The sequence below is a fragment of the Panthera onca genome, chromosome C2 (genome assembly GCF_046562875.1).
Source record: "Panthera onca isolate mPanOnc1 chromosome C2, mPanOnc1 haplotype 2, whole genome shotgun sequence".
Taxonomy (NCBI): domain Eukaryota; kingdom Metazoa; phylum Chordata; class Mammalia; order Carnivora; family Felidae; genus Panthera; species Panthera onca.
This window is the reverse complement of record NC_138347.1, coordinates 136,956,441-136,968,255: the sequence shown is the minus strand read 5'-3', so window position 1 is coordinate 136,968,255 and position 11,815 is coordinate 136,956,441. Positions and strand designations below refer to the sequence as shown.

At 39.4% G+C, this 11,815-nt stretch overlaps 1 protein-coding gene across 4 annotated transcripts in view; it reads right to left on the bottom strand.

Annotated features, from left to right (window-relative positions):
- Positions 1 to 457: 457 nt before the first annotated feature.
- The window catches only part of KAT2B (lysine acetyltransferase 2B), a 103,965-nt gene continuing 92,607 nt past the window's right edge, over positions 458 to 11,815 (bottom strand). For 3 of the 4 annotated variants that reach the window (XM_060638567.3, XM_060638569.3, XM_078432400.2), the window contains 5 exons: positions 8,985 to 9,099; positions 7,424 to 7,460; positions 7,118 to 7,181; positions 6,935 to 7,019; positions 458 to 2,533 (listed from right to left, as the gene is read on the bottom strand). In XM_060638567.3, coding sequence (XP_060494550.1) covers positions 2,340 to 2,533; positions 6,935 to 7,019; positions 7,118 to 7,181; positions 7,424 to 7,460; positions 8,985 to 9,099 — 495 coding nt within the window. In that variant the 3' untranslated portion in view covers positions 458 to 2,339. The remainder of the gene's footprint in view (positions 2,534 to 6,934; positions 7,020 to 7,117; positions 7,182 to 7,423; positions 7,461 to 8,984; positions 9,100 to 11,815) is intronic. The other variant, XM_060638571.3, reaches the window with a different exon arrangement.

Genomic DNA, 11,815 nt, shown 5'->3' with positions numbered 1-11,815 from the left:
GGATATAGGATTCTTTCCTGCAGTCAGCATTTTGAGTGAAATTAGAAGCTCATTAGGAGATGTCTAAGAACCAGCTATATTTTTACCCGCATCTTCATTCATCTTTTTGCAGATGGAAAGCAGAAAAACTGGGGGCGGGGGGGGGGGGGGGGGAGGGACTTAACTTTTAAACCAATAACACTCCTCTCTCACTGTTTTTTTTTTCCCCTTTGTTTAATGAGTGACAGCGGGCAAAATGCAGTGGACCACTCAAAAGACACACGCCCAGACAAGTGTCTCTCCTCATGGAATTATCTCAATGGTGGTTTGTGAATTTTTATGAAACTTACAACGAATGCAGCAATTCTAAACATCTTCAACGAAATGCCTAAAAGGCAGAATTACGGATCTCGTCGATGGTCATCAACCATCGCCCTATTGAATTTAATGGGCTAGAAGAAGAAAACGCAACACCACATTGAGAGCTTTTTAAAATATAATTTAAAACTATGTTGTACCAGTACAATATATTAATTTTACAAATGTAAAATTTTATCCGCTGTTAAAGCATTTGCAAAAACCACACATCCTACTTCAGCTTTATTGCACAATATCTATAAGAAAATATTAATTTTTAAATTAGAAAACATAAAAATGCTTTCAATATAGAAGAGACAATCTGATTTTAAAGACAATACTCTATAAGAATGTCTACCCAGAAAATAACAAACTTTCACAGGATACCAAGCTGGACAGATGCTTCGGCAGATTCAGTACAAAGCACTGTTTAAAACCAGTCCAAGATACTTAATCCAAAGTGTATCATCATTCTTCATTAGAAATCTAGATGCCACTCGAGGCAGTTTCTTAGACTTAAAAAAGTTGAGGCATTTTTCAGTGTGAGCATTCTGAATATCCCTTACCTATTAAAAACAATACTTCCCGCTTAACAGCCATTTGCAGGGTTTTTTCTGTCATGCAGATTATCTCTGGCAACTGTTTTTAACAATGATTAAATGATCACTTTAATTCACTTATGCTGATAAAAAACCCCATCAAGTTAAATACACTTTTAAAACTTAGTCCTTTACAAAAATCAGTTTATAAATTTGTATCATAAAAATTAGTGTCAAAGACCATCAAAATGGCCTTCATTTGTTTCGATATTAGTTGGTTCTCCCAGAGTTGGGATGGCAGACGTCCCACTTCTCTATGTAGTGTTAATCAGAAAATAAACCCAAGCGCTAAGCTGGAGTCCCGAGACAGGTTAATCCGTCCGTACGATGGATTTTAGTGGGATATCACCCTGGGTCTGTATTCCAATGTAGGTGATAAAATACTGACAGCAAATCTTGGTAATTGATTTCGCCTCAGACAATAAACAGAATGTAGAGATGCAACAGGAAAAATGTTCATATCGTACATTATCAGTGGGGTTGTGTGTCTCATGGAAAACGAAAACAATCCTTATTAGTTAGAACAAGGATCCACCAAATTTGATACATACGTAGATTATGCATCTTTTCTTATTAAAGCACATTGATTCGATCTCAAGTGTTCTCAAATGTATGCCTTTGTGCAACAGGAGATTGCCTTTTGGAACTTATGGCCTGCATAAGCAAAGTCAAATATAATAGTACACATTTGTGTAGAGAAAATAATTATTAAAATAGTGGTTATGCGCTCACAAGTGTATTGTAGGTAGACAGAATTATCAAAAACCCAGATGCTTATAAAAAACTTTGCAGTATTTAGAATTTCTTCCTTAGGAATCAAAGCAGTTGCTTTTCTGGAACTGCATTTTTTTCAGAACTGCTCAAAGCACCTCATCTAGATGAGTGTTTTTAAAAAATATATATAAAAAGTCTACAATGAGACTTCAAACATCACATATTTCACCTTTTACGGGCTTTTTATCATGTATCCCTTCCTTAAAGTCCTTCAGGATAAAATAAAAATAAACTCTCACATTCCATTAGAAAAAATGGAAACATTCATGGTCTGAAAAGTTTCTGCATTCCCCCAAATCTTGGTACTATGTGCAATTTCCTCATACACAGGTTTTGAGGAAACCCCTGATCATCTATTACTGAATATTCAGCTAATGGACATGCCATAGAAAATTTACATTTAATAGTAGTAAATAGATTAAAATCTATTCCATAAAATAAAAATGTTCTATGACTTCAATTTAAATATGTATCTGAAAAGCTAAGAGGAGGTTTTTTTGTTTTTCAAAAGTGCTAATTAATACAGTTACAAGTATCTTCAATACATTATGTCCAATTCTTTATAAAACTAAACCACCTTGCTTTAGGCACACTGTTTGATGAGTTTCTAAGAAGCAGAGGGGGGAAAAATCACTTGTCAATTAATCCAGCTTCCTTAATTTTACTGAAGAAGAATTTCTCCAGGATATTGGCACATTTGTAGTATTCGCTTTCAGGGGGGTTGTATTCTTTGCAATTGGTAAAGACTCGCTGTAAATCTGCCATGAATAATTTCTTAGACACGTAGTACCTATTCTTGAGGCGTTCGCTCATGGTTTTCAGATCTGCACAGGAAAAAAAAATATTAGCAACCTTTGACTCCTATCTTAAACACTCGCTGACAAAAGGGAGACAGGGAGAGAAATTTATGTCATTGGTTTGGCTACATTTTTACCACCCCAATGCCCCTGCTTACAAGAAATTCATATGATCAAGGAAAACAGTTCCTAAATCTTAGGTTGTTTCTGTTGTGAGGGTTCCTTGTGTAAAATCACAGCATTTTAACATTGAAGGGACCATTATTAGTCATCTGGCCCAATCCCCTATTCAGCACAAGGAAGCTAAGTAGATTAGCAGTGATAAGTATGATAAACTAAGTACTGTTAGCTATTCATTCAGAATTACACAGAAGAGGCTCTATCTACACAGAGTAGAGCAGGTGGGACATTTGTACTGAATCACTGCATTACTTAAGTCGAACAATCAGACTGAGTTTGTTTCAATAAATTCACAGTTGTTTTGGTGCTGTAGAGACAGAACTAAAGTACAGAAACTGATCATAAATAAATCTGCAGATACACCAGTGTCCTTGCATATAAAGATTCAAATTAATTTAGTTTCATGCTCCATCCACAAAATAAGAATCACAAGCAATAAAAAAAAATCACACAAAAAATTTTTTCTAAAGCCAGTAAGCCTTGAGAAACTACTGTAAAATAGTATTTTCCCAATATATCTACTTCCTTTAAATTATATTATTTTACAAATGAAAACAGTACTTTATCTAAACTTATAAGAATACCATGGGGCTTGTTTACTCCCCACTCTTAGGACTGATTTAAAGAATTCCATGCAGGGGCGCCTTGGTGGCTTAGTTGGTAAAGCATCCGGCCTCAGCTCAGGTAATGAACTCACGGTTCGTGAGTTCAAGCCCCACGTCAGGTTGTCTGCTGACAGCTCAGAGCCTGGAGCCCGCTTCAAATTCTGTGTCTCCCTCTTTCTCTGCCCCTTCCCCGCTCGCTCTCTCTCTCTCTCTCTCTCTCTCTCAAAAATAAATAAATATTAAAAAAAAAAAAATTCCATGCAGATTAGAAGATGTTAACATTTGTCTACTGATAGGTTCCTAGTTGACTCTAAGTCTGGTTCTATCATTAAAACTTATATTAACTGTGGGGCACCTGGGTGGCTCAGTTGGTTAAACCTCTGATTTTGGCTCAGGTCATGATCTCATGGTCTGTGAGTTCGAGCCCCATGTAGGGCTCCCTGCTGTGAGTGCAGAGCCTGCTTCAGATCCTCTGTCCCCCCCCCCCGCCCCTTCCCTGCTTCTTTCTCAAAAATAAACATTAAAAAAATTATATTAACTGTGCATGGAAAAATAAGTCAAAATTATTAAAGAAATACCTCTGACTACCCATAACCCAAATTCCCACTATATGATCAAATTTTCCAGAGGCAAGGAAACTTACAACCAACTACAGTGGGATTATCAGTTAGTCAGATATATAAAATTATGTACAACAACCAAAAATGGAAATTCATTTAGATCAAAATCTTAAATCTACCAAAACACCGAAGAAAAAAATGGGAAATATGTACTCTCGCCTATTTCCTCTAAACAAAGCTTATCTTTGGTAGTGCTATGTCATCAACCTGAGTTCAACATTCAATTTTCTTCTCTCACTAAAACAGTTTGGAAGAAGAGAAAAACTGGCAAGTGTTAAGATACCTAAAGGTTCAGCAAATACCCCACTAGCTGTCTCACCCGAGTGTGACTGGACAGATGAAGAGGTCCTCTCAGTAAATGAAGAAAGACTAATGAAATTAACTGTGTCTCTCCAAGTAAGTTAGATGTTTACCTTCCTTCCACCACATGCCTACCACTTAAGATACGCTACCTGATATAATTTTATGTTTTAGAAGGAAAAGACATGTAACCAAAAAGGGAAAAAAAAGAATGAAACATGGCACAAAGAAGTTTATCCACAAGCTTTCAAACTATTATTTGGAAGAGAGTGGATAAGAAGAGATGGGGAGAGCCTAAAATACAGTAGGAACAAAACAAGAGTCATAGAAGTATTTGAACCTTTCAGAATAATTACAGCCAACTCCGTACATTTCCTTTCCATCTTTCTATTCTATTCAGTTATAAATAACATCTTTCTTCCTCCAGCCTTCTAAGAGGCTTGGTTGGCCAAACGGCATGTGTCAAAAAAGAAGGTGATTACACATCAATGATACCACATAGGAAGAAATCATAAAATTATTCTGTTTTCATCCCCCACCACCACCAACTTGGGAGTTCTGGGTAAATAGGAAAACTCTAACTAGTAATCCACACGTGGTAAGAAGACATGCTTGAACCAGACTACTCAGACAATGTTCTGAATGAGATGCCCCAAATGACACAGGTTAGGTCTCATTCATACGGGAGAAAAGAGTTTTTGAAGGCAAAGGGGAAAGAGAAGAAATGCTTTTAGAAAAAGCCAAGAAGGCAATAATGGGAGAAAGTAAAATTATTGATCTGTCAGTCTTGTCCTCAGAAAAAAGACCATCTTTTCGGGCATGACCATCTTAGGGGCAAGACTACACATTTTACTCAGCACCTAAAGACATCTCAAGAAAAATATCATTACTCCCCTAAAGAGCACCATTTACTGTGTTAATTCTCTTTGTCTAGAACACACCTCAGTTCACCACTGGTCTTGCTCAATGGGGCCAATATTGCCCTCGGAAGCATTCAGCTATGCACACAGGCGGTATCCAACTGGAAAGTCTCATCCCTTTGCTTGGCTGGACCAGGAAAAACACTTCCAGAAAGCAGGCTGAGAGTAGGCTATGACAGACAGGACCTTCTAGAACTACTATTGCAGGTCTTCAGAGCATACATGAGCAGGGCTAAAAGATAATTATTCTCCCCAAACTCACACAACCTCCCACGAGGGTTTCATAAAAGGAGTGGAGATGGTCCAGGGTCAGTTGGAGTTAACTCCAGAGGTCAGTTAACTTAAGTTTGGAAATGGGCACAAATGGTCTTTACATATACTTTTTAAATGTTTATTTATTTTTGAGAGAGAGAGCACAAGTAGGGGAAGGGCAGAGAGAGGTGGGGGACAGAGAATCCGAAGCGGGCCCCGTGCTGACAGCAGTGAGCATCTGATGCAGGGCTTGAACTCCCGAACCAGATCACGATCTGAGCTGAAGTCAGATGTTCAACCAACTGAGCCACCCAGGTACCCTGGTCTTAACATATTTTTTACATGATGGAAAATACCGAGAGACACATCACTGGCTCAGTCAGTAGAGCATGCAATTCTTGATCTCAGGGTTGTGAGTTTGAGCCACATGTTGGGTGTAGACATTACTTAAAAATAAAACCTCTTAAAATTTTTTTTAAAAAAGAAAAGAATATACAGACTCCCCAAACACCGTTCCATACAGAATTCTAGACTCAGTCAATCCTCACACTTTGGTTTTCATAACTGAAATACACAGAAGCAAGGCAGAAAGCAAAGGGAAAGAAAAGCATATAGATGTATGTCCACTTTAAGGAGTACAGACTACCCAAATCATTACTATGACTATATAAAACACATTCATGTGAAAATTAAGGCTATAGAAAACACCCACAAATAATTCTGTTGCCAGGGAGCTAATGGGTCCCTTTCATTCTTCCTTTCATATTTTAATACTTGCTTGGTACCAGGAATAGATTACAGGTGGAAAAGGGACAGAAGACACAGGCTGTCTCCCAAACAATGGCCACACAAGTGACTGAAAAGAAAACATTTCAGCTAGTTTTCTGTCATCTACACAATGCCAAATTAGTTTAATTGGATTCTCAATTGGTTCAACTAATCATTTACATGGTGCAGGTACAGCAGCAAATCCCACACTTCTACATTTCTAAAGGCATTTCTTGTTTGTTTGGTATTGGATGTGGAATAAAGCTTTAAAAAGGAGTGAAAATAGGGACACTAATAGTATCCATCAAGAACATGGAAAATCAAGAATCTCTCCCTCTGCTAGGATAGCAGGCAAGCAGCTTAATCCAACTTCATTTTATTGCTTTCAAAAATTCTCAAAAGGCTCACAATATATCAAGAGGACAACCTGAAGTTTCTCCATTTGCAACCAAATGGGGGAGTATAAACAAGGCTGTGTCCACACAGCCAGCTTTCACATCTAGTGCTGAGTGCAGTTCCCCGCGTGGGCTTTCTGCATCGAGTGCTGTCGGGTGCAGCTCTGAAAGGTGCAAGCATGTCTCCTGAACACAGCCACCCACGTCTCCTTTATCACGCTGCTCTACGTCACTGGCCCTCCGCGGGGACGGGGAATCCCACCACCCGTCATCACACAAACCCTACCCTACCACAGAAGATTACAAATCAACCTCGGCAACCGTTTGTCCCCCACACCGCCATCCAGAGAGTGTTACATCTATACTTAGAAAATGTTAATGGCATTACCCATGGGGAACCTTATAACTTCATAATATCCCGGAGCTTCTGTTCTCTTCACAGGTTCCATGAAGGGCCAAGCGCTTTGATGGCTCTTGAGTAAAGAAAAAAGTAAGGTATCTAATATGGAAATTCCATGTGGGAAATCATTTCAAAATATCTGCATGAGGTGAAAGAAAAGAAAACACCCACCTTCACCTGCTGGAGGATGCTCTTGAGCGTGCTGTAAAGCTGGTCAGGGTCTTTGGGCTCTTTACTTGAAAGGAAAAGAGCAAACAACAAGGTACAATGATTAGTTTTTTGCCCTCCTGCCAGGGGATTCCTATTCAGCTCATTTTCACAAAACCCTAAGATTGGAACCATCCCAGCACTTTTTATGAAAACTGAAACGCAGCAAGTGCCGCCTGAGTGATTACAGTCAGTTTGCCCGTTTCCTCTAAGTTGCGGGGAGGAAAGAAAAATCACTTCCATTAACATCCTCTCGCCCATCTGACTTACCTTTTCTCTCTTCCACTCGGCTTCCAGCCTGTCTCTCCTACATGTCAACGAAATTAAACACTGAATGAGAACTGCTTTCGGTCAAGAGAATAACAACATTAATACTTATCAAAATGCAATAAATTATACGCATGCCTAAATAAAAGTCTATATTTCTGGGAAGAGACAGAAATCAACTGCAATTAGTTTTCTTCCGTATATGGCTACAAACCTGAAACATTTCCAACATTCCCAAGATAACCAACACTACTTTAGGTTAGTGTTTTTTAAAGGAGGAACTCCAACTTTTCAGAGGAGAGTATAAAAAATAAATATGTCAGTACCGGGGACATGTGTATATTTTAAACTCTAAGCCACATTTTTTTTTTGCTAATCACATGTGAAAGAGTTAAGCTGTTATTTTAGGTTAGAACGAACCTTATCCCTCCCGGTCTCTATTTTATTTGGCAAAGAACCTGCTTGCAATGCAAGATGGTTTAGCGCAGCAGAAAGAAAACACAGCCTCAAATCCAATAGACCTGGATTTGATTTCTTGCTCACTCCTTAAAAGCTAACTTATCCTAGATAGATTACTTAACTTTTTGCCTCTACAGTTTATCAATCTATAAAACAGAACTCTAAAAATTAGGTGACGTTATCGCTTTTGAGATTAGTTGATGCATGTAAAAAAAAAACAAAAAACCAGAAAAATGCCTGGCAATATGGTAGCTATTGTGCCATTAACAGGGATGATATAGGGAAGTGAAATCTCTAGGGCTAGAAGTAAAAGTAAGATGTGCCATAGGGTAGCCATTGTAATGAAGGACTATATCTTGGCCCAAATAATGTCTTATTTTTTTTCTGGAGAACTGTAGTTTGTTGCATTTTGTTTTCTGTATTAAATCTTCAATATACTAGAAGATGCTGGATTTGAACTGAATCAAAGCACAGCTATTCAATACTTTCAATCTACAAAAACAAGCTATTTTGTGTGTTTTATCCCAGGATGATTCACCTCTCACATACTCACAGATAAGAACCCTTGGGAAAACTACTCTAAAATAGGGAACTTGAAACAAATTATATGTTTCCAATCATCTTTTTTAGAAATGCTGAGAGACTGATTTGGCCGAGCACACATGTGGGCAGGTTGCAATCGTGACGGCAACGAGCAACGGGTACGAGCAGCAAAATGTCTGGAGATCCGAATCAGGCGGCTTCTAATTCTGACAGTTACTAGCCATGTACTATGTCAGCTCAAAGGACTTAATCATTCTGAGACTCAAATTCCCCATTTGTAGAAGTAGAATTCCCCTGTGCTCTAACAGCAACCTCTCGATAAATGGCAGATATTATCAGCTACAAGAAGGGGTCATCTGAATTCTCCTTGATTTGTCCACACTGAGAAGTAGAGAAAAGACATAAAGGGAAAGCATGCACTCCCTTCCCAAGACTACAAACACCATGAATGGAGACAGGCAGAGCAAAAAGCTTTCCAAATCACGGCACTCTGGCAATTGTTTCAAACCTATCTCATGGCATGACCAAAAGGTTTTGCTTTTAAAAGAAGATCTGTACATACTAATTCCAGGAATGCTCTCTATTGGAATCTGTCGAACTCCATCTTTAAAACACGAAAGTCCAGGGTATACTTTTCGAATCTGGGCTTGTTTTCTTTCTATCAGCTTTTTAATGATCTGTAAAGCACAGGAAGAAAATGTGTTTAGTGACAGAAGTTTGTGGCTACAGATTAAGCTATTCAACCTAGGAAGTTGGGCCCCTAAATATAGCCTTCAGGACACAAAAAAGGAGAAAGGGTGAATGCCATTTTATGGGTAAGACATGAAAACATTCTATTACACAACCATGCCCCTTTGGTGGCATTCACACAACTGTCTTTGAAACCTTGTCCCCTGCCATTCAAAACAGCCAAGACTGAGAGAACACACTGCCCTCAGGGGTGGCGGTCCTCTCTAGCACAGGAGCCAGTGATTTTGTCTTGCTTCTCTGAGGGGCCTCTGCCCAAGCTGCAGCCAAGCAGCCCTGTGCATCAGCTAACCCAGCTGAGCCCCGTGCCAGGACCCCTTCAGGTCCCCAGAGCAGGAACTATTCCCTTCGGACTGGAGGGCATATGAACAGGCCTCAGAAAGTTGCCAATGACAGGATGACCTTACTAGGACTCAAAATTGTCAAGGCTTGGGGTGCCCGGGTGGCTCAGTTGGTTAGGCGTCCGACTCTTCATTTTGGCTCAGGTCGTGATCTCACGGTTCATGAGTTCAAGCCTCGCGTCAGGCTCATACTGACAGTGCGGAGCCTGCTTGGGATTCTCTTTCTCCCTCTCTCTGCCCTTCCCCGGCTCATGCTCACTCTCTCTCAAAACAAATAGCCCTAACCCATGCTGTTTGCATCAAAAAAGCAATTCCAAATTGTTGAGGCAACACAACTCCTGTTGTGAGCATTCAGGACCTATAAGGGAATTTTGTAAAATAATTCCTAATGTACTTAGGTTAACTATTTCCAAAACAGTACAGTTTCCATTAAAAAAAAAAAACAAAAAAACAGAAAAAGATAAATTAAAAATAGCCATCCAGAAATTAACTGTCATAACTGAATTTTGGAAAAGAAAAAACAAAACAGTAGCAGTCATTAATTGAATTTACAAAGGAAAACAAAAAATTCCAGTTCCTAACAGCTTGATCTCAAACACATCGTTGGTAAATGTTCTGGCATGAATACATTTTAATCCTAACAAGTAAACAAAGAACTCCATAACGTGAATAGGACTAGTCAAAGTATATTCCTAGTAAATCTAGTTCAATGCTGTCCAATAGAAATACAATGTGGGGCACCTGGGAGGCTCAGTCAGTTAAGCATCTGACTCTTGATTTAGGCTCGGGTCATGATCTCACCATCATGGGATCAAGCCCCACGTTGGGGCTGGAACCTGCTGGAACGTGACCATGGAACCTGCTTGGGATTTTCTCTCCCTCTCACTCTGCCCCTCCCCGACTTGTGCTTTCAATCTAAATAAATATTTAAAAAAAAATAAAGAAATATAATGCAAACCACTAATGTAATTTTTTTTAATGTTTATTTATTTTTGAGAGAGACAGAGCATGGATGGGAGAGGAGCAGACAGAGAGGGAGACACAGAATCCGAAACAGGCTCCAGGCTCTGAGCTGTCGGCACAGAGCCTGATGCGGGTATCAAGCTTCACGAGCCATGAGATCATGACCTGAGCCGAAGTCGGATGCCCAACTGACTGAGCCACCCAGGCACCCCATCACTCATGTAATTTTAAATGTTCCAGTAGCCACACTCTTTAAAGTAAAAAGTAACAAGTAAAATTGGATTTTAACAGTATGTTTTTATTTACCCCAATATATCCGAAATATTATCACGGCTGTATATAATCATTAAAAAAAAATAAAGATATGTATGAGATACTTTACATTCTTTTATTCATAACAAGTCCTCAAAATTGTAGTGCATCTCAATTTCAGCAGTCTATATATCAAGTGCTCAATAGCCAATATGTAGCTAGTGGCTCCCATTCTGGACAGACAGATCTAGATGGATGCTCCCCCTTGTTTATTTATGAATCTAAGTCTTTTTTTTTTTTTTTAATTTTATTTTTAAGTAATCTCTACACCCAGCATGGGGCTCAAATTTACAACTCCAAGATCAAGAGTCACATGGCCTACCAACTGAGCCAGCCAGGCACCCCAAGTCTAAGTTTTTGGGTTTTATTTTAAGTTTTTGTATTTATTTAGGTAATCTTCTACACCCAATGTGGGGCTTGAACTCACAACCCCGAGACCAAGAGTCATATACTCTTCCAACTGAGCCAGCCAACAAACACCCCTCCCCCAGTCTAAGCCTTTTTTTAGAATTTCTTTTTAATGTTTATTTTTGTGAGAGAGAGAGAGAAAGAGAGAGGGCGGGAATGAGCAGGGGAGAGGCAGACAGGGAGGGAGACAGAGGATCTGAAGCAGGTTCTGCGCTGACAGCAGCAAGACCAACGTGGGGCTCCAACTCATGAACCGTGAGATCATGACCTGAGCCGAAGTTGGACACTCAACCAACCTGGGCACCCAGGTGCCTCCCTCCTCCAGTTTAAGTCTTTTTAAAAGAGAATCCTAATGGCAATCTCTTAAATAAACACCTTCAAAAAATGTAACTTCAAAGTTCAATTTTAAAAGCTTTTCTCTTTATCAGGAGTGCTCTCAGATGTGATATCCCACCCCAGTGGGTTCCACACCCCTTGTGTAGCACCTTGAAGGTTTGGGGTCCTAGTGAGTGACTGGTAATGGCAGTAGAGGGTTTCTTAACCCCTCGGAGCCTCCAAGGATCGCTTTGGAAGAAGGAGACATTTCACTTCTGTTCTAGTCTTTTATCTTCACTTCCCTCGA